Genomic DNA, 27,687 nt, shown 5'->3' with positions numbered 1-27,687 from the left:
AAATTAACACAGAATAAAAAATGACATTGGCATTCTGGTTATTTTAGTGCAGTTTCAGCTATTGTAATAGGCAGAGTGTACTTCCATGTGTCTTTACAGAGTAAACATCTAATCCCTCAGGAAAAGTAATACACATATTTTGAAATATTGCATCATTAGGAGCACAGCTGATGCATTCTCCCTTTGCTTCAGTTTCTGTGTTACAAATCTGCAAGAACACTGGAGCCAGATGAGTTCGGAACATCTCCTTGCATCTAAACCCATCTCATTGACATTTATATTTGTCCTCATCTGATTTACAACTGTAAGGTTCACAATGAATGCAAACAAAAATGAAATAGATGTGGTTGCAGTTAATGACAGAATCTCCTAACAAACACAAAAACCAGCTAAAGCATTTTTAATAGTTACGCCTCAAATTTGTTCAGAGGGTTTTTTAAAAGCTATATGGTTGAAAGTAGCTATATTACTCCTAAATGAACTTGCTTGACCTCCCAGAACAAAGCAGTACATTATTTTCCAGCCCTGCCTTGGAAAGCATTCTGGATTGCAGATAAATACCTCACTTGTAGACCATTCCGGGGAAAATATTCTTTCCAGACCAACTATTTCAGATTTCTAAACCTGTATTTCAGATTTCTAAAGCTGAAGTCGCGAGCTGTGAGTACAGTGTTGTTCAGAATGTGAAGAAAGAGAGGATATTCTTGGGAAGGGCTTCATCTGTGCCAAAGAAAAAGTTTCCTTGCTGGACTCCATTATTAAACCAGGCTGCCTTTGAGTATTATAAACTCAGACTGTGCCATGACACAGACATATTCAATCATGCCTGAGTCTTGAACATGAAATTCAGTACAAATCGACTACTTGGGCTTCTAGCTTTTCAGATTCTCATATTACAGCTAGCACCGCAATGAGTTAACTTTACTTTGGCTGAGATCCGACTAGGAAGCACTGCACAGAGTCTACATTTCATTTATAGCACATTCGTCAGATTTTTTATTTCAAGAGGCAAAAAATAGCTCCTTTCACCATTGCACTTGCTCAGTGCAACATAAATAAAATATAAAAAAAAAGAAAATTCTGTTGGACTAAATGTGTAACATCACTGATATTAGTACAAACTTGTCAGTTTTGCACCAACAATGATCAGAAGGATATCAACAAGATTTGACTGATCTCATGTATAGAGTTGCTTAATCTTCTGGATGGATCGTTTCCACCAATCTTCCCAACGCTGAATTGTCAGCAGCTGAGCTGTACTTTCTTCCTTGATCTGGGCAAACTGCTGCTCAAGTCTACATTTGTATTTCTGTATGAACAACAACAACAATAAAGGACAAAATTGGTAGTGATGAAATATAATTTTACACTGCCTAAATCCAGGTCCTGATCCACTGTGCCAGAAGATTGCATACAGGCCACTTATTTTCTGCCTTTGACAATAGAATTATATGAACAATGAATTATTCACTGTCTTCCTTCTGTGTTCCTTTTAAAGACTTCTGAAACTAAATTATTAGCAATATTTAAATTTTGCTAAAAATGCAATATCTTCATCTCACTTCCATTAGCTCCTGAGATTAAAGAGCTGCCTTCTCTAGAGAACAGAGAGGAAAGCATGCATCTCAAACACAGAATGCACTCTGGCTCTTGCTGGAACTTCCTAAGTCGTGAGTATGAACTGAACTATTACAAAGCTGCTAAAAAGGTATTTCACCTAAACAGAAGCTTGTAGACTATCACGAATACCTCAAGGCACCTTTATTAAAGAGTCCATGCTCCAAAATATAAAATACTGTCTTTTTAATGCAATATACATTCAAGAAAATATTTCTGTGGCATGCATTTACTGTATCACACCCTGCTGACAACCTGTGTTCACTTCAAAACTGTACTGTAACCAGGTGCATAGGTACGTGGCTAGATACATAAAACACTCATGCAAATTTATAGTTTTGACGGCATTTGCCATTGTTGACAGTGTATTTTACACTTCCCTATTAAAAATATACATTTTTAAAAAATTAATTCAGTTCACTGGGAGTACTATTACTTCCACGACAGATGCATAAACACAGACCATTTACTTCCAAATGATTTAACGTAAGAATATTCTCCTAATTACTGAACACTACCGTTTCACAAACTATCATCAGTGCAAGTCAGAGTCTCAGAGTTGTCTAGAATGTGTCCATTCTTCTAGCAGACTTAGTGAAGAAAGAGTCATCATTTTTATGGTGGAAACAATGATCTGTGACAGTTCAGGATGTAAGATATGTATGAAATATCTTACAGCCCTTCAACTTTTATGGAATAATCAGCCTTCATGATCTAAGCCTAGAGCTGTAGGCTTTAGAAAGAAAGGTGAGTGGAAAGCAAGCTGTATTGAAATGGCACTGTGGCAGCAGCTACTTTTCAAATTGTGATGCTGCTGAAATGCATGAAATTTCTTGTTTCTGACACCATTCGTGCTTCTCTGCTGAAACAATTCTCTCTTGTTTCTGAATGAGAGGGCTCCCTGAGAAACCAACTCTGCCTGCTTTTGACAACATCACAAAGAAAGTGACACAAGAGGGGATTTCTACACACAGTTAATATGGCTTTAAGATCTGAAAACACTGTGTATATTAAAAACTTATAAATAGCTATAACTTTCTTCTTAAAACACCAATCTCATAACAGTAGCAGCCCCACTCACAGTTCTCTCCCACAGACCAACCTTATACACAGCATCTCTTGCTTCTACTGCTGCTACGTGGCCCAGTGTAGTCTTAGCTGTTGTAACTGATGCAGTTTCTCTGCAAAGAATATAGTCTGAATTGTCTGTAAGAGTAGTCATGGATATTCCTGGCCAAGTCCTTTAAAAAACCAAACCAACCAAGCAAACAAACAAAAAACACATGAGAGAGGAATTTAAAAAACAGAGCAGATCATACCAGTTCATGTTACTTGTACTTAAAGTGCAAAAGATTAATTATTTTTTTTAATCTCCACAAAAGGTTTACCCTAAAAACTACCTGATTTAGTATAACCACTTTTTCTTTTAAAACTTCAGGATCTCTGCACAGTAGATAGAATTCATATCTTCTGAGTGAAAATACACAGTATATTCATAGATCTAAAAGTGTTGTATTGATAAATAGTGGCTAGCAAAGTGGCATAGCAATAATATTGAAATTTTATTGCTTTACAATAAAATACGTTAAGTGACTTTTATTTGGATCCATTGCTATTCTTTCTTTAAAATCATTACCCACCCAAACTGCCCCACAACTAGTTAAATGACATGAGTTAACGATGAGCATAGTATTCAGCAGTTTCAACAAGTGCAGCAAAAAAAATCTATGAGGACAGTGCCTGATACCAGTTTAGAGAAATTACAGTGTTCAGTGTCTTCAAATATTACCTGCTCCCACGTTCAATTAACTGTTTAACTTCAGAGATTTCTAGAGGAAGTCCAGCTTGTTTACGACGGATTAAAGTGGATGTCTTCTGTCTTGGTATTTCAATTTCTGGGAGATAATAGAAGATATACTCAGCAGCAACAAAACAATGGCAGCAACACCATTGTTTTGGAGTAACTATAAGCAGCTAGGTGCTCTTCACTTTCAAGAAATATCTTTGCATGCTTGCGCATACAAATCTTTCCATTTAAAGTACTATGGCATATAAAAGTCTCCTCTTCCTAGGAAAGTCTGCTGCAATCTTTGAGAGGGAAGCAGGAGGCCTGAACAAGCAATCTGTTCTTTACTTACTTGCTACTTGTACATCATCAATAGTGATACTTTCATCTAATTCGAGAAGCAGCTTTTCAGTCAAGGCAGCTAGTGCAGAAAAAAAGTTCTGAGCACACTCCACAGCACAGTCCTGTTGGGACATTGGAGACAAGTGAGAGGAATTCCTTTGATAATTTGATCTCCTCTCCTTTTAGTTTAGCTCCAAAGGAACTACACAAGTATCCAACCTTGACATTTTGCAGCAGCTGCAGATAACAGACATAAGGCTCTAAGTTGCACACAAAAGGGTCTAGAAGTGCCTCTCTGCAGTATTCTTATCACTACCTGATTACCTAAAGTAAAGTACAAAAAACTAGAGAGTTCTGTGTATAGGTGCCCAGTAGTTGTATTATTTGGGTTAAGTACCTAAACCTGATAAAACCAGCTATCTGTAAATGCATCCTTCTGCCCAAAGGAAAGGCCATTTTGGAATTTGGGTACTTCGCGTGGAAGTGCTTTGGCCAGGTATTATTCTAAAACAGGGTGTGTGTGTTTCTCTGTGTGTGTGCAGAGCTAAGAGGAGAAGGAGATATTACTTTGGAACTAAAAATATATATACTCTGCAGACAGTGTAGAATTTTGAGTGAGTGAGTGGCCTGAGAGAAGTAAACAAAGAGTTTTAATGCTGAGGAACTGACCTTCAATAACCCTAGGGGATGTAGCGGGAAAAGTGTTTTGATTCCTGAACCTCTCCTGTAAAATTCTGCTTATTCCCATTCTTAATCTTGTGTAGAAAAATGTCAATTATCTGCACTAACAAAATGCACACAGAAGAAACAAACCCTTCCAGGCATTTGTTGGCTGCAAGTAATATAATTAACCAGAGGATGTCCCTGTTGCTCCCAATTTAGACTTACATCCAGTAATTCTACCATTAAGATCTAAGTCATCTCTTCCTCATTATGTTCTATGAGTAATAGAAAAGATCAGTTAGTCCCACAATAAATTTATGCATGTGTACATGTGCATATGCATTTATGTATATCTTGATCTAATGCTGATAATAAATAACTTAAAATTTAAAAGATATATGAACAGGATTGCCTAAAACTGAAAATATTTTCCAGTTTACTTTTGATGGGGAGGAAAAATGTATCCAAGGGTACTTTCCTTTCCAAATGCAACATCTAAGTTCATATTAAACAATGGCTTTACAATTACCTGCAGCATCTGTGTATTGAGACGAATACCATCAGCTTGGTCTTTTTGCCTTTTTATTTCCTCTTGGCACAAAGTGTCCAGCTGAAGTAAGTTGTCTGGGTGTCCCAAGGAGGGATGTAATTGATTCTTGTGCGCAGTCTTTAAGTAAATACATAAGAAAGAAACGTCTTCAGTAAAGTATATGCAATTGAGTCATAATAAGAAAGAAGTAAATCCCACACATTTTATATAAAAGTATTCAGAAAGACAAAGAAAATTTAGTCTATTCCTTGGCTGTCTAGAGATAAACCTTGTAGTGCAGCGTATACCAAATTGCCTATCTGCTGAAAAACAGGGCCTCTGATCTCATCTTGGTCTTTGTTTTCAACAAATAAGAATCTCTCCTACCAAGTGGTAAACAAGATATTTTTTGTATCTCTGTATTTGTATTTTTTCCTGAATTTAACATAACACTCAAAGGGACAAAATCTCAAGATACTACTCTATAACATTTTCTGCATGATCTCCATTATGATTCTGTTATCAGTTCCGGTATTACTGGACAAAATATACCTATTTTTTGAAAGATAGTGTATAATGATATTTCATTATCTGTATGTCATAGCACCTACAAATGAGCGCACCCATACAGTATGAGCTGTATAGCCATACCACAATGTCACAGCCCTTAAAGAGTTTACAATCTAAGTGTAAGATGGCAGGCAGAGCCGTATAAGATTATAAAGAGGCATCCCAGTGCTGGAAGCAGTGAGAGAAGGGACTGAGTTACTAGAAATACAAAGCTTCCAGTAGAACTACACAGACTAACTGCAAACACAGAAACTAAATCTGTGGCTAGCTCAACAGTAAGTGATTAAGCAAACAGTGAGATTAATAAAAATCAAATTTTATAATTTGATGCATTTAGCATTGCTTACACTGGAAGCATTCCAACACATCCATGATACATACCTTCTCATTCTCCCAGTCTTCCAGCTGTCTATTGAAGAGGTGCCGAATCTGACCAGTGGAATAGCTGAGCTTCTGCTCATGTTCTTTTAAAAGACCATCAACTGCCAACTGGGAGACATAAGGGAGCTCCTTCTCAAACAACTTCAACTGATCCTGAAATTCTTTTTGGAAAAGACAGTGTGTGTATGTGACACAGAATTACTCATTGCAAGGAAGAAAAATCCCAAACTACTCACCTGTGTTGAATGACACTGCAAGGGTCAAACAACCTGGAATTTTCTCTCACAGAGATTCTGTCTCTGCCATTCCTTTTTCTAGGTCCAATGCTTTGAAAAACATACACTTGCTAAAAATAGGACCTTGTACGGGTCTTTCAACTTAGTCAAATTCGTCTGCCATGCTTTTTGTAGCTGATACTATATTAAAAGAGAATATTGGCCCAATTTCCAGTAAAATCAACTGGACTTTTCCCACTGAGTGTGATGGATTAAGAAAGCTACATAATTCTCCATCACTGCAATTTTCAGTTCACATAACTGAAAAATTACATACACAAGAAATTGAAAGTCTTAACTGAATGAATTTACCTGTAAGACAGGAATTGTAGTAATCATCTGTCTGCCTTTGGTATGACAATAGATTTTGTCTGAGCACTTCTGCACAATGTTCAAATGTCTCTGGCAGATCTTCAAGCATTGTGATTTGAGGGTTCTCTTTTTGGTAGAACTCCTTCAGGAGGTAAAGATAAAAGAGAAAAGTTGTTGATAACACATTCAAACAAGTCACATCTAGGCATATAACAGTAGCAGGGATACACAAGGCTACCAACCACCCTCTTATTTGAGACCAGTTTTCTTCCTCTGATTCTGAAATGCTTAGTTAATATTTATAAAGAAACCTGTGATTAAAAATACACTCTGTCAAATACTATTTTATAATTAGATGCACTGGTGAAGAAAGGAAAATTTTTGGATGTTCATCCAAACATTGTAAAGAACCAATTTATTTAGCTGACACAGGAGTAGACCTATGAAAGCAAAAGTGACTGAAGAACACTGGGTTTTCTTACCTCAGCAAGGCAGAGCAAGCTGTTATTACCTGTCCAGAGAATATTCATAATAATCCCTTTAAAAGTACTGAAAGCAAACAAAATAAATAAAACTTTAAAAACCAGACAATCATGCTGTAAAATGATCACACTGGTAATATCTATGGTTTTTCAAATATTTTGTTCAGGTTTACTTTAATACATTTTTCAGAGCATACACAAAAAAATATTCAGAAAGCCTAAGAATCTTCACCCCCATTAGTACAGATTCTCTTCAGAAGAAGCAAGGACTCTGAGCTATTGTAAATACTTACTGGAGAACACCTCCATGTCACTGGAACAAAAAAGCAATCTTAGCCAACTTCCTGTGCTGAAAACCTACCTTATGAGCTTACCATGCACTTTAGATAAACCAAAAACATTTGAAGGTGGGTCTAGCTGTTTCCTGGAAGTATTTTGAAACACAATGTGGAACAAAATTCCTAAGCACTTAAACATCTTAGACATTAATTTTAATAGTTTTGCATGGCACATATGAAATAGCTCCATTCTATATAGTACAACTATCAAGAAAAAATATGATCATTTTCTTAGAGAAGGAGAATGGAACCATTTAAAAATCACCTCCAAAACAGTTTGTTCCTTGTTTATTCATATAAATGTAATATTGAGCACAATAATGTAGTGTATAAAATTTATTGATTTTTTTAGATGTGAAAATAACTGAAAGACAGGGTATTTTACATTTTCCAGCCCATTTTTTGTAAATGTACAAAAGGAACTCCAATGAGGGCACCCATTTCAGACATTAAACAGAATAAAATGGATTACTTTTATATTCACTATTATTATGCTGCAAAAAGGAACTGTTCTGTAAACACTTTAATCCATAAATATCAAGGTTAAATACCTCAAAATTCAACGGTGAACTCTGTAGTTCATGTTTATAAATAAATAGATAGATAAATAGATAGGTAGGGCTTTTTGCAGATTAACTTCTATTTCCGCAAATATACATTACTTACTCAGATTCTGGAGGTTTCTCTCCAAATATCTGGAATCTCTTGTCACTGAGGACTGGTCTGGTGTATTTCTGTTTCCTAGGGAGGCAAAACATTAATTTGAAACTATCTACAAGTATTTTCCTTCTCTGGCTGATTATTTGAGCTAGTCAGTCATATGATGGATATGAAACTGAAGAAAAATTTAGAAAAATGTAACTGTAACACTAGTATTATATAAAAATAACTTTTTGATGGAAAAAAATTCTCAGGATTCTCTCCTCAACAGCTCTTCAAAACTTTTCTGTTGTTTTCACTGTTACAGTAGCTCATTTCATCTATGTATGGACTAAACAGAAGACATACTGTGTAGACACCAGACCTGAAAATTAAGCCATATTGATTTGAATGGGGTTAGTCTATATTTCAACAACTTCAAAATACAAAACAACAGCAGATGAAAGAGAAAAAGAAGAATGTTTTTCCAGCCAAAATCTGAAAAAAAAAATGCAGAGGTGATCATGATGACATAAACAGGGAAGAGATCCCAAATGATAAGCATAGTTGGAAAGAAGGCTAATACAAATAAGTGTTAAGAATTTTTCAAAGAACAGGCAGTGGACAAAGGTTAGGTAAATTTCTGCATAGGAATATTATAAGTGGAATTCCTCCTTTCAAGGGTCTTACCTTCCTTTTGGCAACTTTTTGTTAAAAGTTGACTTCTTGGTCGTCCGACCTGCATGGCTGTAAGTAGCAGAGATCTGAGGACCTTCATCAGATACATTTAAGTGAGCATTCTTCTTTGATGTGGGAAGAATTGCTTTATATTTAACAAGGACAGATGAAGAACATTGTATAAATGCCAACTGAAGTCTTTTTTATATGGTTATATGCTTTATGTTCTCATTTCTATAATGTTTCTTTACAACATTAAGGGGACAACTACAGGAACAATAATTTCAGACAGACAGAACTGAACTAACCCAGCAGTGGCAACAGCAATAAAGGTTGTGCATTGGCACATGAGTGATGGGAATGTCATAGAAAAGACATGGTAGATGGGAAGAGATTTAAAACAACATTAAGGCAGGGAATAAGAAGGAGAATGAATGGGCTATATTCATAGTCTTGGCTGTGATGGGGACTTAGGAATGTGGAAGAGAGAGATGATACCTTTGGAAGTGACTGGAGGAGTCAAGCTCTGGAGAAGAGAGATGAGGAAATGGGAACGCTAGGTAGGGAGCTGTTGGGATTACCCCTCCACTCACCTTTGAGTGAATGGTAATACACTGTGAGAAGGATCCCTGATCCCCTACATATTTTCATGACTTCTCTTCTAATTCTTTTCTCCACCCCTTTTCCCTTTTGCTATCACAAACATGGGTACTCTTCATAAAATTATTATCTCATTCTGCAGTTTTCATTGGTTAAGAGCCAAAAATCATCTTCTTATTGCAAAGTAAAGTTATCCAAGAAAAAAGTTGGGATGTACAACTCTATTAGAGCTAGCATGTAAGCAACTGGCCTGGAACATGCTAGACCTGCTCAGTGAGATGCTAGGAACTACAATTTAGATGAATGTAATATATTAAAAGAAATGCTGGCATACCTGGTCCTAATGAATCTGAGTGATCATTTCTCTCCTGATTTAGGCCTGAAGATTTTCTGGACGGCTGAATTCTGAAACAAAAAAAGAGCTAAGCGGCTACTGAATACCCTGCTATTTTATATTATATACTATATTATATAGAGAACTATGTAAGTTCTCTATCCCTACCATGTGCTAAGTGCAGTTAAATTTCTGAGATAATATTTAACAGATAGGATTATTTTCACAACTGACAGTGTAAATGTAAGTACTTCCATGGGACCAACTAATTGTTTATCTGGAATTTTGGAATTTCTACAAGCAAAACTGCATTAAAATATTTATTTGCAAATCACACACTTGCCACACTGTTCATTTCACACTTTGTATGTTCATTCAACTATGTAGCATCTAATCACCTTTTAAGTAAAATGAGGCTCTAGAAGACAAAAATTTAATACCTAAAATTTATCATAGTGCTATAAACTAGATGTCACTTATTACTCACAATGGGGTAATTTGGCTATTAGAAATCTTGCTCGTAAAAAGAAAGGAGTCTCAGCTAGACTGATTTTTAAAGCTAGACTGATCAGAAAGTATGTAGTAGTATTACTACGAACAATAAATTCAATAGTTCTGTATGTACAAAGGTAAACTACAAAATAGAAATTCAGGAAAACCTTTATATGCTTCTGGAATATAAATTTTAAGAATACTGTAGTGAAGCCCCTTGTAGTGTTATCATGAGCCTCATGAAGAGAAGAGGTATATATAGCAAAGAAAACATAAATAAAGACAATGACAGAAAAATACCTTTAGGCAAACAAGTACTTACTCAAGTAAATTTTTGATAACGCTTATTGATAAATCATCAACTGCAGACTTTCCCATTCTGCTTGGATTTAACAAAGGAAATTTGACAGGATCCAGCCCCATCACCATCACTTTATTCTCATCTCTGAGACACTCTGTTCGAATGGCAACAGCAATTGGACCTTGTAACGTAACATCCATTGCAAGAGGGGTAAAGTCCTCCTGAAATTGGAAGAAAAATGAAACCCTGTTGACTGTAGCAGGCAATTAGTGAAACCATTACATGTAGGTACTGATTACTAAAGCAGATCTTCCAAACATGCACTATTTTCCTTCACAGGCTGAAAGAAAGGTTTTTATAATTCTAGTAGTAATGTTGTTACAGCTATACAACTCTGAGACATTTAAAAATAGTTAAGAGTAGATTCTCATAACTATCATAAGCAGAATTTAAGTATATACCCTAAAAACAGTGATCCACTGTAGATTACAACATGAAGACAGACTTTCCAGACAAGGAAGGGAAAAAAAAAATGCCACTTGATAAAAAAAAAAAAATCTCTTCAGGTACACTTGATAAATTTTTTTTAATTATTGAAAGAAACCCCTGAAATATGTATCTATGAATAGTGCTACACCTTGAAAATAAACTTTTGCGAAGAACTGAGCAACTTACTGTGATGCTGTGCATCTTTAACATTTAGTAAACTCAGTGGTGACTGATTTACTCAGCCTATTAAAAAAGCTGACCTAATGTTACAATGTCTTGGACAGCTTGCCATAATGCAGCATCCTTCTTCATTTGAAAAGTCAAAGCACAGATTCTGAAAAACCTTTAAAACATATACACATAAAAAGTCACTCGATATTAAATAAAATATAGAGAACTTAAATGCGATCTTACACTATCATGCAGGCTTTTACTAGCTTTTACTAGCAAGCAGTCGAGATACTGGCTCCTCTTTTTCAGTTCTTTCAACACTACTATGGCAAAATCATACAACTCTTCAGAAGTCAAAGCCTGAAAGATACGATAAAACAGACGGTATTTACCAAACTAGCTATTTCAGACTTTTCAAATATGCTGACTGTTGCATACAACATCATTTGACTCTGTTCTATCACCATTTTATTTACACATTGTCCTGGTTTCAGCTGGGATAGAGTTAATTGTCTTCCTAGTAGCTGGTGCAGTGCTATGTTTTGAGTTCAGTATGAGAAGAATGTTGATAACACACTGATGTTTTCAGTTGTTGCTCAGTAGGGTTTAGTCTAAAGTCAAGGATTTTTCAACTCCTCATGCCCAGCCAGCGAGAAAGCTGGGGGGGCACAAGAACTTGGCAGAGGACACAGCCAGAGCAGCTGACCCAAAATGGCCAATGGGGTATCCCATACCATGTGACGTCCCATCTAGTGTAGGAACTGGGAGAGCGGGGACAAGGAGAATCGCTGCTCGGGGACTAACTGGATGTTGATCGGCGGGTGGTGAGCAATTGCACTGCGCATCATTTGTACATTCCAATCCTTTAATCATTACTGTTGTCATTTTATTAGTGTTATTCTCCTTATTAGTTTCTTCTTTTCTGTTATATTAAACCGTTCTTATCTCAACCCATGAGTTTTACTTCCCTTCCCAACTTTCTCCCCCATCCCAGTGTGGGGGGGGGGAGTGAGTGAGTGGCTGTGTGGTGCTTAGTTGCTGGCTGGGCTTAAAGCACGACACACATACATGGAAGTAATGAGATTGTATAGAGGCTGAGGCTTTTGTTTGGCAAACAGGAAAACAGGTACAGGACCTTCCTGAGCAAAAATTCTGTGGTAAAGTACTTTTTCCACCCACCTCCCAAATGTGTATAAACATGTCTACCTCAAAAATGTTAGTTTATACATTATACAAACATGCACAGTGAATCAAACTCATACCAAGTCAAATTAAATACCATTTTGTGCTGATTAGAACTTACTTCTTTTTCTGCAGTAGGATGAGCACAAGCATCTATCTTCTGATGGAGCTTCTCTAGATAAGAGTTTAATGTCACTGCCTGCAAATTGGAACTTGCTACCTAAAGCAGAAGCAAACATTGGTGAAGTGAAATCCCATTCAAGGGTTTTTCAGAGGCTCCACTTTGAAGCCACTAGACTCACTGGTAAAAACAAATCACTGGTACTCAGAGGAGAAGCTGAAAACAATAATTCACAAAAGCAACACTTAGTGTTCTCCTTTACTGTACCACACAACAATCTGGTCTATTCAGATGAACATACTCAACATGCTGCAAGACCGTAGTGTTCCAGTATAGCTGCAGCAGTAGTAAAGACATAGTTTTAAGCTGATAATGACAGAAAACAGGTTTTGAATGAATATAAAAAGTCAGTTAACGTTTGTCAACTCTGAATTCAGCCAAAAATCTCTTAAATGGTATAAAAGATAAAAGATTATAATTCATTTAAATGAAGTTCTGATGTTTCTGTTTGTACCTCTGATTTGATTTGCACTTGTAGATTTGTCAGAAATCGTTGGATCTTCTCCACAAAGACTCGATTCATAAAGAGATAACGAAACTTTGTTTCAGACTGGTTGATAAGTTCAGTAGCCTTTAAGAATGCCAGAAACAAGAGACAGAACTAATTAATTTTCACTTTTTAAAACTTAAATCATAGAACTCACCATTTCTACTTATTTTTCCATCATGTAATTGCCACACAGAACAGTCTTACAGTCCTAATCTGGGAGCAGGCTGATTATAAATCACATCAAATATGAAAAAATGAAACTCTGCACACCTGCTCCAAATAGCTTGATTCCATTTTCTCCATATCTCTCTTGATTAAACTTTCAAAAGAGTCAATACGCTTACTTTCTTCCTGAAGACGCTTGCTGAAATACTTTACCTCCTCAGGAGAAAAGTTACCTCCCTCCAAAAATAATCTGAAAGCAACCAGCAGAGTAAAAGCAGTTGGCTATGAGTCTTCCTTTTCTCAAAGACTATTTTAGCTAAGCAGCCCTAAAACATAGATATCAACACAAATGTGATGAAAACAGTGTAATAATTGTGGCTTAACAAAATAAATCTGTTTTTTAAATAGCAAACTAGATGAATAACAAAATAAACTTTAATTTTAGTGTTCTGCCAGTGCAACAGATGCTGATGCCCAGAAATAGGTAACTATTTATAAACAACACTCCAATGAAATCTCTATACCTGCAAGCTTTGAGAAAATCCACATTTGAATCCCTTAATTTTCCTAAAGCTTCCTCCAAATAGTTCCGGTAACTCCTCAGGGAAACCTGGATCACTTCCAGATGATTATGTAGCTCTGAGTGCAGACTGTTGCTGAAAGAAACTAACCTAACAGCAAATAATAAAAGACAGGGAAAACATATAGAAAGAGGAGCACACATTATGATTCAGACACTGCTGGCCGTAAAGACATGAACAAAATCTGAGAACTCAAGAGTGTTTTACTATTCTGAAAGCAACTCACTGAACTGCGATTGTTCTGATAAACACTTGGAAGATATCAGCAAGCAGTTGATGCTATTGAAGAGTATCCTTCAAAACCAATTAGTCAATTGCTATTACTGTGCAGGTTCAGGAAACTGGATTAAATCTAAACAGATGAAACATCTTTTCTACTTTAAGACTGCCAGCACTTTGAAAATATATGAAAATTGTCATCCATTCAGTACTGACTTTAATTTATTCAGGGAGAGAGAAAGGAAACAAAAATTCTTTACATTTTTTTAAAGTTTCATGAAGCAGTCTTCACTGAAGAGTAATGACATATAAAATAGATTCAGAATGCAAACTGGGAACATCTCAGACAGCAATCAGGAGTATTTCACTATGAAAGTTTGCAGCCAGCAAAACCTGTGGCACACTTACTTCTCAGTCATAGGAGCACTGAGGAAGACAGATTCTATGTCACGGATTCGCGAATGTAAGTTTTTGCTGATGTTATTTTGCTGATCACAAAATTTGAGAAATTCAGCTCTCTCGTTTTTCAGAGCTTCCACCACCCCAGCACAGTGGCACTCTAGACGCTCTTTGTGAAGTAACAGTTCCACTGACAAGAAAAGAAGTTTTACAACATGGTCATGACTCCCTCTGTACTGTGGACTATACACAACCACCAGCCAACCTATTATCAGAAACAGTGGTAAAATAAATCGAGGCAGATCTCAGAGTGGCTAAAACATAAAATAAAATACATCCAATTCTGTTTCTTTGAGTTTTATCCTGTGTTTGACATATATCCCTGGCAGCTCCTAACCCATTCAAATCACAAATGCCTTTTGTTTGCACTAAGCCCTCTTTTTCCTTTATTTTTGGTCACTGCTGACATCTTTACTATCTCTCTGTTCTCAGTCTTGTAACAAAAGCAAAGGTAAAGGGTTGTTTGGGTTTTTTTTTAAATGGAAAATACACTTCTCCCTATGTTGGGGGTGGGGGGGGATCATTTTTGGTCTCCCTTCTGGAATGACAGTTGGATAAATCAAGAGCCAGCTGATCAAGCTCAAGAAAACTGCCAGAAAAGGCACCTGTCCTCTTTGCAGGAAAAAGTGGAATTGAAAAATTATTTTCCTGTTCTCCCAAAAGAGAATTTTTAGTTTATATGTTAAAGACCAACAAACCTGTCTTAAATAATTTTTTTCCAGCAGAAAAACCTGACATTTCTCATACAAAAAAAAGAATTCTGATTAGTGCCCAATCTGTAGCTTAGTGATATTTCATATAGCTAAATCCTTCCTCTCATGTATTCAGAAGCCAAGCCCTGGCATTTAATCTCTCCCAACACTTGCCAACTCCTTTTCTGCAACACTTTAAAAATTATTTTTTGTACATTGCAAACTCTTGTTAAATAATTCCAAGGAGAATGACGATTCACAAATATTGACAATAGAAACTGAATGTTCTACATCTTTCACAATCAAGTCATTGATCAAGGCACTGTTGGTTATTTTCCAAACGTAACATAGCACAAACCAGTATGAGCTATAGAAAATAACCATCTTTTTTAAAATATATGAGTAACATATTATACTAGGAATTAGTAGACACTCAACTGCTTCCTATTGTCCTCTACTACTGAGTCAACTGACACTGAAATGCATTTTGGTCCACTTATGATCATCTCTAAATGAAGACATGTAATGCTTGGAGAAAAAAAACAGTTGGTACCAGCTCTAACATTGTAGATATGTGTCTCTATATTTTCCTGCCTTCGCTGATGCAAGTGAAGACGCAGCTGAAGTTCTGAATTCAGCTCCTCTTTCTTGGCAGCTACAAAGGCACAGGAGTTGGGCAAGGACTCTGCAAACCATTTCTCCAAGTGTTCAAAAAAGCAGAGGCGAATCCTATGATTGAAAAAGAAATATTACAGTGAGGAACAGTAAGTAATAAATAAGAATTTATTAAATATATTAATTCTAAGAATTTAACTTCTGACCATAGGAAGATATGGTTTCATTACCATTTGCGCAATACTGGTAGAGTTTTTGAGCTGGCTGCATACTAATGAGTACCAGGCATTTTACCTTCATGGCTCTGCAGGGAATTTGGGCAAATTACTCGCCTTTCTGTAATATGTTTTCTCAATAAATAACTTTCTGTAAAATATGAATGTTCTATAAGAGGTAAATGCTTGTGTGGTACTTTGAGAGCTATGGATGGAAAGCAATATAAAATTTTTCTCTTATTTTTATCAATTTAAAAAGAGGAATAACATCAAAATAATTGATAAGTTTTGCATCTTTAGTCTAATGTTTCTTCCAAACAGCTGAAATTTGTCTATTACCTAAAGGGAAAGAAAGAATATAAACTGTTTTCTACTAACCGTTTTTTCAGCTCTACAAACATGGTTTCTTTGATAAGTACATATTTCAGGTACATAGGAAGTGGTTCTTTTTTTTCATATTTTGTAAAATAAGTCTCTGGGATGTCAGTCTTTCCTGCCTTTTCAGCTGCAAGAACTGTGTAAGAGTTTTCACTAGAAGTGGAAAAGGTCTCCACAGCAATTTCAGAGCTTTCTGCCTTGCCGCTGTTGAACATAGCCTAGGAAACAACTGGAAATCATCATCTGTTGCCTTTAAAGGTAGAAGCATAGAATTAACAGTGCACAAGCTAATGTAAGAGTCCTAAGGATATTAAGAATTATGCTCTTGTTCTCAATTTGGACAACATTCATACAGGGAATATGCTTGCAAGTCTCAATATCAATGAGTCATCAATGTTTTAAAAGGTTTTTGTTACAGTAATAAATTCACGTGACTAAAGACCTGAAAAAATAATACTTAGATACAAATACAGCTCATTCACTGTGGGTTAAGAATACTATGACGAAAGACAGAAAGAGATTTAAATAAAAAATTCTATGCAAAAGGCTTTTACAAGGGTAAAAGCAGTACAAAAGGAATGGTTGTAAACTGTTTTATACACTCCATTTGCACATAAAAAGGCTCTAAAGCCCTAATAGTCCAGAAAGAAATGAAAACAATAAAGACTCCTGCATGCTTTGTGCACAAAGTAAATCTAATCTACTTTAAGGCATTTAGACTTACCTCAGCAAAAAGATTTCCTATTATTCATTATTTTGTGCAAGACTACCTTCACCTTCAAATTTATTCTCTTGTTCACTTACCTGTGTAAAGCTTACCCTCTGTTCTGCATGTTCAGTTTCTTCGCTTTCATGAGGAGTACTCTTCCCATCTTCTTTTTCCTCTGTTTCTTCAGTTTCCTGTGCAAAGATCTTCTCATTCTCAGCTGTGTTTGTTTCTTCATTTTCTTGTTGACAACCATCCGTCTTTTCCTCTCCTTCATTTTCTTGCACAATGCTCTCAGCTTGCTGCTCCACCAGATGTTCAGCTTCTGAAGCCTTAACTAGTTCTTTCCAGTTAAAGCAGAGTTTTATTGATCACAATCCAAAGAAATACAGATTGAAAAACAAGCAAGCAAAAAAACCTGTTTGTACCATTGAGGTATTACCTTGATCTTGAAATGTGGAGTCTGTCTTTCCTTGCAAGTTCTAAAAGCAAAACAACAACAACAAACCCCACACAATTTAAAAATAAGGATTTGCTTGCTTATAAGAAATCTGTATTCCTTCTCAAAATATATCTATTTCAATAAGATATGATAGTCTTGAATGGATCACTTATCTTCTAAAGAAGCTATAACACTCAAATTGATTAATGTAATTTTGCTACCTCACAGTTTTCTTTTGAAAAGGCAAGTGAATTTGCTAAAATGCAGTTTGTAACAAGGACAGAGTTAAAAGTGTGGGACAGAGAAAGCTTTTGTGTTTCCCCCCTCTATTTCTACCAAAAGGACTTCAGTCCCACGGCCAAAACAATGCTTTAGTTTATATGATCTAAATTTTAAAGCTAATGTAAATTTTCCCCAAAGTGAAAAATTAATACACCAGTAAGATTTTAAACCAGAAGAAGTTTGTTTTCTTTATACCTGTTTGAAGATTTCCTTTACATTAAAATATTGGCTGATGGATATACTGTAAGAAAGCAATTCCCACAAAATAGCTTCTGGGTAAGCCATTACTTTATCCATTAGAACTTGGTTGAATGTCTCATACCTGTCAAATTTAAGATCACTGTTTAAGAGACTCAAGTATGTACAGAAATAAATTGGAATATGACTACAATGTCTTTAAATCCAAATCTAACTTTTTGACCAATCTCATAAAACCTTTAGGCTAAACATTGTACTATATCTGTTTAGCCTGAACACAATCACTGCAATGGCTTGTTAGTAGAGATTAGTTCATTACAAATATATAAATGCACAAAGTGAAGAAATATTTGCAATAAACTATTTAAGATCTTTCATTTTGGATGGAAACCATTCAAGACCTGTGCTTACAGAAGGAATATTAGAAGTGAGAGGTCAAAATACTGTCTTTCATGTTATTTCTGTACCATGCTCAGCTGTGACTGAAGCTTTTCTGGTTTATTTTCATTTTACTTGGAAATGAAAACTAATGGTTCAAGCTGAGTCTTGATTCAAGGAAAATCAATGTTCACACCTGTTTTCATTTACATATACATTTGCTTTGCCTCCTATATGAAGATAATTATGGGGAATCTATGTACGTGTTCAAATGTTCAGATAGATTACATTCCACCTCTGCAACCTCTCACTGTATTTTCACTCACCTAAAAAGATGCATTACCTTTGAAGTTTTTTTTTAAATTTTTTAAATTGTCCTAATGAACATAAAGAGTACTGAACCAACAGCTCTAAACAGAATTACAGTGTGAGGTGTGTGCGTGTGCGTATTTGCCGCGCAGGTCCACATCACTCTTCTAGTATGCCTCCAATCTAACAGACAGAAAAGACCTTCTGGGTGTGAAAATATAACTGCTTCCTCTCTAGCTATTTAATCCTCAAACTTGCTGCTAAGATCTTCAGCAAGGAGAGTGGTATGTGCCAATTTTGATGTGATTTTTAAAGATGCAAATGCCTGATCATGAGAAATGTAACAGAAAGATTACCAACATATATACTTTGGCTATCTGAAAGTTATTAGTAACTTCTAGTCATTGTGACTTTGAAAGAGATCAAATCTGTGAGCACAGGTGATGGCACAGACCTACCTTCTGATCCCTGCGATTCAAGAATCTGAACTACTACTTTTACCTTCTGAATAAATAATTATCCCATTGGCATGGGTGACATGGTGTAGTACATAATAATACTGATTTGGTATATTTTTTAGATGATACCAGTCTTTCTTAATCCTACTTCTAAAATGTGAGTATTATTTGCCTTAACCTTGTTCAATATGGAAATTATTTTATTTTACATTCTTACATAAAGTAGCAAGCCATGTTTTTCCACACCTTTGCACTACAGCACTAAACAAGACCTACAACCAACATTCAGATATGCTTTACTTTTTAAGTTTGCACTACAAAATTCATACCTAGCTCTAATGTCATCTAAAGAAGAAAGGGTGTTCTCCAAATATTCCTTCAGCTTTTCTTCAGAGCTCGCTGTTCTCATTTTATCCAAAATTATATCTAGATTAGCTTCCATCACCTAAGGCCACATAAAAAGAACTCAGTAAAAATTATTTAATAATTACTAAAATGCTTCATAATTATTTAGGATTAAAATAATTTAATTATGTACATAAATTCTACACCAAGAAGGGAGGCTACCTCACCAAAACTCTTCTACTGTGAAGATCTTTCATAGATAATGAACAACAGCTCCGACATTGCCACCCCAAGTTGCATGTTATAGCCATAATATGCAAACTTGACATACAAACAAGACTCTATACCTGCACAAGATCTTATGAGTAACAGAAACTTGCAGCCACTTAATACATAAAATATAATCTTTATCACCATTGCCATATCAAAAATAAGATATGACTGTACATTAAGTGTGAATCAAGCAGTTAGCAAACAATGTACCTGATAGAATGAAACTACCCTGTAGAAATTCCAGTATAAATGTCAAAGATTACATTTTAAATTTTATACCAGCTATTTTGAATTCCAGAGGGTTCTCTGCATCAAGAAGTCCTTTCTTCACCTCTTACTACATCCTTGTTTTTATGTTTATACCTGTATTGAGTTATCCTGTTTCCATCTGCATTCATCTAATTTCTTCTGAAGTTCACCTTCCTGCTGGGACAGTTTGAGTTGATGGACATCCCAGAGATCCATTGCCTCTTTAAAATAGCTGTACAAGTTTCTACAATTCTGCTCATTCTGTTTAGCCAGCTCCTCGAAGTCTCTCTAAAGAAATACATTTAAGTAAACTGGTTATTATTAAACTGTTTGCTGGAAGGTGAAATAAATGAGTAAGGGGGCATATGACATGATGAAAGGCTGTCTGTAAGTACACTATCAGAATTCAACATGGTCTCTTCTACTCAGAGAGTAAAAAATAGTCCAAGTAAACTGGATAAGAATGTATATTTTTGTTCTAGAAGCTTAGATATCAAAACTTTCGTTTATTCTTCTGGTACTGCAAAGCACAGAATTACTATGTTCTACATATGCCCCGAAGCCTGTCTGTCATTTTAGGAACAATTGCCCAGGCATTTTTATGTACAGAAACATAAAAGATCAGGGAGATCACTGAAATCTATCTCTCTGCGTCCAGGCAGGATGAGCTATACCTAATTCATCCCTGATAACCCGTTACAAATATAAACCAAACAATTATGAACTGTACTCCTTGAATCACACCAAACTTTTTTTATTTGTGGGGCAGGTGTTCAGTCACACTATGGACCTCTTTTCTCTATTGATTGTGATATCAATAGCCTAAGATGCATATGGCATTTCAGGCAGTAGCGCAGGAAGAGCAGACTACTCCCAGAGTAATAAAAATAGATGTAATAAACGTACATCCATATGCTCCAGTTCTTCTTCAAACTGACTTTGTAGTTTCTCAGTCAACGGAAGTAACTCAGAATTCACAAGTTCTTCAGCCTCTTTTTTTGTGCAAACATTCAGATTCAACAGGTTATTCTAAATGAAAAGAACGCTAAATTATTGACATGAACATAATAGAACATAAAATACTGTGTGGCTTTTAGAGAGTATACCTAAGCTTAGTGTTTCTTCTTTTCTTGTGAATGGGTAGACAATGATTCAACCTCCAAGATCTCACATTCTGGTAGTAACCAGTACAATTCTATTTGGACACAAAGTGAGAAACTGAGGCAGATAGGTGGAATTTCTTTCCCAAAATAAGACAGATTCAGCACAAAGGCTAAGGGTTCTGACCCCAAGTCCTCTACCTAAGTGTGAGACAGTACTTTCATTACTGGCATTTGTTACTGCTTTTCACACATTTGATGTACAAATACCACATGCTACTGTGAAACAGAATGGACAGTAAGTTTTCTAACAGAATAAGACAGAAGTTAAAAAGTCATTTCACTTGTTATCTCAATGTCTGGTGGATCCTCAAACCTTTATTACTGTAACAACACATTGTGTACTGTTACCAACAATCCTTCCAAGAATTCGCAAAGCTATGATACTAACCTTGCATAACTGCACTTCTGCCAAACATTTTTGCTGGACCATCTCATACTGGATGCGTATCTTCATCATACACTGCACATTGTGGGTATCTGAAAGATATGGAAGAACAGACCATTGTAAAGATTTCTGTATTTCACAGTGCACTGTGAAATGGAAAAATGACAGAGGACCTGTGCTGAGTCTCAGCACAGATAATATATCCCAGTGGTGTCTTCACACTTGTACGACACTATCAGCCAATAAAATAAGATGTTTTAATACAAATCTTTTTATCGTTATCCTTAAAAGTAGTGGGTTGTTTACAATTGCTAGCAACTTCTTTGCTACTATACAGGCTACCAACATTAAGACAGGATGTGCGCTGGAGAAAGAGAAGGTAGAAACGCTGAGGGAAGGCACCCTACAGGACTCGGAGAAAGGAAGCATCTCAAATACTTCCCCTCTCATTCTCCAAGAGGTAATGAGTATTTTGGTATGATTGAGAACTGATCTGCATTAAAATTAACCTTCTGTTTTCCCCAGATTAATTCTAACCAAGTCAGTTCCTGCTAGATCTCACCATGCAAAAATGCTTGTGCTGGCAAAAGGGAGGTGATGCAACAGACAGCTTATTTTGGTTGTTTTTCTAGCTCCAAGCAGCTTAGAAGATACATGGAAACACATGGAAAAAAGAATATAGCAAACATATACTTTCAAAGCACCCATCTGACTCATTACTGCCTGGAAAAAAGAAAGAAAGAATTTCTTGAATTCCAGACTGTTTTAATGATTTCCCAACTCACCTATACTTTTGTTTAAATTCACCAAAGATCTGTACCATTCATTTACCTCAGTGTTCGTGTGTGTTGGAGGCAACAAATCACTGTTGAAATAGGAAACAGGAATCAGATACCTTAAAATATAATCCAGTCAGTTCTTAAAGGGTAAAATTATGAATCGGAGTAACCATACTACTGTGCTTTATTTTATTTACAGCCATATTAGCAATGAAAATAAAACAAGATGACTGCTGTTTTTCAAGGCCACTGTTTACTGACAAGGAACTAACTGTAATCTATCTTGTTGCTACATACATTGTAAAAGAAAAGCTGTAAATATTGTAATGCATCGCACCCAAACCATCTTCTTGTTGTCAGGATGGATGTTCAAACTTAGCAGTGTTAGATTGCTATCAAGACTCCTTTCATAATTTATTACACAAATTAAATTCCCACACAGAAATAATGCCTTGACAAGATCACCAATTTTTAACTTATCTCCACATCCTTGTCTGCCCCTTTCTACTATGTTTCAAATGTTAGTAAGATTTACTTTTGTGTTCCTGCATTTCTAGCCCTCGATCACCCCCTATTTAGTGTAACTGGTGCGTTGAAAACCAAGAATGCATTTTTTCCATTAAAAAGAGCTTTATAAAAGACGTTTAGGCCCTGCCTTACTGCTGCATTGTTCAACTGCACACTGAAAGGAAGCAAAGTGCATTTTGTAGTCAAGTCCCTCATTAACTTGAGAAAGAATTCTATTTTCCTTTGTTCCTGTTCTCTGTCATACCCAAGGTGCTGCAAAAACTCCAGTCTTCTTTCACTGAGTAAAATCTGATCCATTATCATATTTTCCATTTCTGTTTTCACAGTTGCGGGATTCTGTATTTCTTCATTTGCCATAAATTCTCTGTAAGATTGAAGAATACATTGAAGTAAGTATCTGTTTGGGAAAATTTCATGTTTGAAATACAGATACAAAATATGTTTTATACACCCCAGGTAAAAAAAGAATGCAAACTTCCTTTAGCTTTTTAGTCTTATAATGGAAAAATGATAAAGTACTACTGTTTATAGAAAACACAAGTGAACACTAGTCACTTTGTGCTACTCATACTCCAAAATATCATTGTAAAATTTCTGACCTGAAACTGTGAACTACATAGTTCTTTTGGATGAACTTCCAGTCCTTGACTCTATCTTGCCATTTCAAATGATGTGATAATTCCGTCTTCATCTCTGATTTCATTAGATTAAAGAACAGCTTGGCAATTGCCCTCTGATTAGCCAACAGTGCTCTGTTAATCATCTGTGTATTAAAAAATAAAAACAGGAATAAAAGCAGCATATAACATGAAAAAAAAACTATTGCCTCTTCTATGTAAAATGAGGGAAAAAGAATACGAATGACAAAGAATATCCTGCAAAATAGTAAACTCTCCTATACTGCAGTGATTGATAGGTAGAAATTCATTAATTTCAGTTGGAAAAAAAGACATTCTGGAAACATTCAGATTGCTATCTTCTCACAGGTAAAACAGACTCTGAGTATGAAAGGTTTACCGTGGCCTCATCATTCATGAACCTGTAAACATCAGCTGACAAGAAGAAGGAAATTTCCTCCAGTATCACTGTATACTTCCTCAGTACCTCTGTTATCTGTGCAATAAAAGAATAAAGAACAAAAAAAAAGAAAAATCTGTATAACTCAAATGACAGTTTCCCAAATTAAGCAATGATATGAACAAGACAATTTTTTTCCATTAAAATAAATTCAAGTGGCTGATAGATGGATTGAGAAGTGAATCTCAAAATACCCATCTTAAATACTGACGTTTTTAAACGTTCATAAAAATAGTAACTAAAACATTCTAATTTGTTACTGCTCAACTGATTTCTCTTTAATATCTGTGATAACTGACTGGTCTGCAGACGGGCTGCAATCTGAATTTAGAAATCTAACCAACTTCCTTTCAAATATCTATAGTGAATCTACCAGTGGTTGTTTTAAGTGGACACGAAATTTAAGCAAACGTGGTCACCTCTGGAATTTTTCATAACTAATCAAACAGAAAAGTTACTGGTAATACTGTTGGACCTGTTCATCATGTCTACATTACAAAGAGAGGACAGACTGACACAGGTACAACAGATAGCTTTTGTTTGCCTACCAGGACAAAGCAGCAAGGACTTCCTTATGGACTATCCATTTATTTATCCAAACATTTACTGTGATGTTCAATGACTTTTACAGGTCAAGCTGAAGCCTATGTAACTGTAGCATGTGTGCCTACCCAAACGCAAATTAGCTAGGGCACATCTGTGCACGTTCTCAGCTGCAGAATCGGTATGTCCCAACAAAATAGCATTAGACCTGATGACAGTTTGACCTAAATAACCCTGCAGAGAAATAAAAGCAGCTCCCATATTCCCTGCATGTTTACTACAGATAACTGTGAAAGAAACAAACACCTTGCAACTGGAAAAGAAGTATCTTCTCCTGATTATGTGGGTATAAAATGAGAGACTGATCTATCGGTGAAAAGACAGTAATCACCTACACAGCAGCACCCCTGGCAGACCTCTGACTCCTGTGGAGGCAAGCCACTCTTTGCTCTGCATCCAGCATTATGAGCAAATAGTAATCTTATGCTTAATTAACAGCTATTAAGACTACAGCTCACTTTATCAGCTCGACTCCTTTCAACCTTTTTTAGGGATTCATCCATTTCCCTAATCCACTTCCTTCTGGTCAAGGATTCCTGCTGGATGATATTCCACAGTTCTTCCAAACCCTGCAAGAAGGATTTACTCTTAATCTCACTGAAAAGTAAATGTCAAAAAAAAAAAAAAAAAGGTACACCCACCCCTCACCCCCACCCATTTATATCTTAAAACTAAAGCAAGACATAAGAAGCTATGTTACGCAGACCAGGTACAAATAACTGACGACGAGTCAATGGCATGAGCTGCCTTACTTCAACTGAGAAACCTTCCAGAGTAGAGTCAAACTCAATCTTTTTAAACAGAAGTTCAATTTTTCTATCAGATTCCATCAGTTTTGCCAGAAGTAATTTTCCAGGCTCCAAAACAAAGGGTTCCATCTCCTAAAAAGGTAAGGAAGTCAGTCTGATATTTTGAATATTAGGCCCTGACCTTAGTATAGTACTCTAGACTATCTAGATTACAAAATCCAGTCTCACCCTAGCAATGCAGGCAAGCTCATGATACATGGAGGTTAGCGCTTCATCATGACGGCCTCGTCGGTGTTCTGACAGGCATTCCAAGATATTACTCCTCGTTTCCTCAGGAACTGCCAAGAAAGAAATGAGGATGACATAGCTTGGAACTTTTGCTGCAGAACACATAATGCATACACAATGAATCACTAAATCCACACTCTGACCTCTGTAGTTTGTGCAGCTATTACAGTGTGTGACAGCTTTCAACAGGAAAGGAAATCTATGCAAATGTAGGTTAAAAATAGTAAAGCATATTTTAAAATTTCCTTTGGTTTTATTTATTTGTGATTTTCAGGATAAAAGCATGGAAGCCATGAACTAAGTTCAGGTATGGTGCAAAAAATTGCAACTTCCAAGAATGAGATCTGCTTACATCATAACTGGAATTTACCATCTAAACACAAACTGTGATTGATCAACAATTTTATAACCATTTTTTCTCTGAGTAGACTCTTCATCTTCAAAATTACCTACAAATCATCAAAAATGTGTCAGGTCATTTCTGAGCTTCATTTTTATATTGGGTCTGACTGAGATGGAGTTAATTCTCCCCATAGCAGCCCTCATAGTGCTTGTGCTCTGCATTAGTAGCTAGAAAGGTGTTGATAACACACCAGTGTTTTGGCTACTGCTGAGCAGTGCTGGCACAGCATCAAGGCTGTTTCTCCAACATTTTTGCCCCTCTCAATGGCAGGCTGGGGCTGGGCAAGATCTTGGGAGGGGACATAAGCAGGACAGCTGACCTAAACTAACCAAGCAGATATTCCATACCATATGACATCAGCTCAGATATAAAAGCTAAGTGAAGGGAGATGGAAGGGGGGGGCATTTTTGTCTTCCGGAGCAACCACTATGCGTACTGAAGCCCTGCTTCCCAGGAAGTGGCTAGACATCGCCTGCTGATGGGAAGTAGACAATAACATCATTTGTTTTTCTTTGCTTTCACTTTATTAAACTGTCCTTATCTTGGCCCATGAGCCTTTTGTTATATTTTCTCCCCCCTGTCCAGCTGAGGAGGGGGAGTGATAGAGCGGTTTTGGTGGGCACCTGGCACCCAGCCAGGGTCAACCCACCACAATTTTATACCTTGTTCAGCTAAAACCATTATACTTATGGTGGCTCCTAAGAACACAAATTAAAATATCTGACATTAAGGGAAATAACTTTTACCAACAATATCAGGTAGGGCTCTGACTTCCTCTGCTGCAGTTACATCTATACTTTTCCAAGCCTTTTGAAATGTTGTAGCTTCTCTGAAAGAGAATAAAGCTTTGATTTGTATTAAATACATAAGAGGAGGGACTTGCAACAGGTATAACATTAAATTTAATTGGCAAAATGTAACATTTAAGTGAACATAAGCATCATTCTGACTCCAAAGAATATGATTCAAAGAATCAATGTTGCTGCTTCTGATATGAAGTGAGTAATTATCTCGCCTATGTTGATCACAGGCTCAGATCTGCTATGATGGCATAAAAGCAATAAATGCTAGATTTAATATGTGTAAACTACAAAGACATACATACTTTCTCTAAAAGGTATAAAAATCTATGAACCGTTAAGTAAGAACTAGCAAGAAATGTAGAAATAGCCTTTATCTGCCCACTGCTCTTCCCATCAGCTGGGGCACTGTGTTTCTCCTTGGGGGAAGTAAGAATAAGGGTGTCATTATTCAGCAGAACGGTTAAAGTGAAAAGGATGGATGCACTAATTTCTTTTCTTGCTCATTACATAATCATTACTGCATCATCATGTAAACCATTAACATAGTTTAAAATATAGTTCAAAAATATGTATCAGACTGACTTACAACTAGACTGCTTTGAACAAAAAAGACATATAATTTCTTTTTAAAAGAAAAGCCATAAAATATGCATGCCATTACAAATATTAGCCTGTTAATCTGCACTTTAACAGGCAGCAGCTCATCATACTCAATTTACATCTGGCAAGGAGACAGTCTATTACAAGTCGTTAGTGCTGTGACCAAGAACTCAGGAGTGTCTAGCTCCCAGTGCAAATCTTACAACTTCATACCTATAGTCATGAACATATAATTGGTTTTTATGCTTCTGTTCTCTACCTGTACAATGGTGGCTTTTCTGTGGAGTCATTGTAGGGCATTCTTTCAACACACTGCTGCTGGTAACACGGTAGTAGGCTGGCATCAGTAGAAATTTCTGAATCTCTAACCCAAGTGAGCCTTTCACTCTTTATAGAAAACCTAGTCTTGTTCCTTACTTCATCCAAAGAGCATATTAACTGAGCCTTCAAAGAACCATAATCAAAATCGTTAGAATTCTTTCCAACCTACTGA

The 27,687-nt window shown here is 36.2% G+C and overlaps 1 protein-coding gene across 1 annotated transcript; it reads right to left on the bottom strand.

Annotated features, from left to right (window-relative positions):
- Positions 1 to 1,177: 1,177 nt before the first annotated feature.
- CCDC180 (coiled-coil domain containing 180) lies at positions 1,178 to 27,687 on the bottom strand. Its single transcript, XM_010571104.1, has 35 exons — positions 27,454 to 27,687; positions 26,538 to 26,620; positions 25,329 to 25,438; positions 25,104 to 25,232; positions 24,810 to 24,920; positions 23,271 to 23,434; positions 22,916 to 23,035; positions 22,150 to 22,229; positions 21,368 to 21,456; positions 20,723 to 20,845; positions 19,931 to 20,104; positions 19,279 to 19,394; positions 17,802 to 17,928; positions 17,325 to 17,364; positions 16,996 to 17,225; positions 16,177 to 16,394; positions 15,522 to 15,697; positions 14,226 to 14,406; positions 13,542 to 13,688; positions 13,123 to 13,267; positions 12,817 to 12,933; positions 12,303 to 12,401; positions 11,243 to 11,359; positions 10,361 to 10,560; positions 9,547 to 9,617; positions 8,625 to 8,757; positions 7,962 to 8,036; positions 6,958 to 7,024; positions 6,476 to 6,617; positions 5,889 to 6,049; positions 4,938 to 5,075; positions 3,756 to 3,867; positions 3,407 to 3,512; positions 2,720 to 2,858; positions 1,178 to 1,309 (listed from the first exon to the last, which is right to left on the bottom strand). Exons 1-35 carry the CDS (start codon positions 27,492 to 27,494, stop codon positions 1,178 to 1,180), a joined length of 4,413 nt encoding a protein of 1,470 aa, XP_010569406.1. The 5' UTR covers positions 27,495 to 27,687.

The sequence above is a fragment of the Haliaeetus leucocephalus genome, unplaced genomic scaffold (assembly GCF_000737465.1).
Source record: "Haliaeetus leucocephalus isolate CR32 unplaced genomic scaffold, Haliaeetus_leucocephalus-4.0 Scaffold306, whole genome shotgun sequence".
Taxonomy (NCBI): Eukaryota; Metazoa; Chordata; class Aves; order Accipitriformes; family Accipitridae; genus Haliaeetus; species Haliaeetus leucocephalus.
The sequence above is the reverse complement of the archived record's forward strand: the minus strand, read 5'-3'. Positions and strand labels throughout refer to the sequence as shown.

Excerpts from the sequence above, each read along its gene's own strand:
- CCDC180 (XM_010571104.1), bottom strand. The coding sequence starts at position 27,494 with ATGCCCTACAATGACTCCACAGAAAAGCCACCATTGTACAG. Across the intron at positions 25,439-26,537 it reads AGCCCTACCTGATATTGTTG|TTCCTGAGGAAACGAGGAGT; the intron begins GTAAAAGTTATT and ends CTTTCTTGGCAG. Across the intron at positions 13,689-14,225 it reads AGTGCTCCTATGACTGAGAA|GTTAGTTTCTTTCAGCAACA; the intron begins GTAAGTGTGCCA and ends ATTTGCTGTTAG.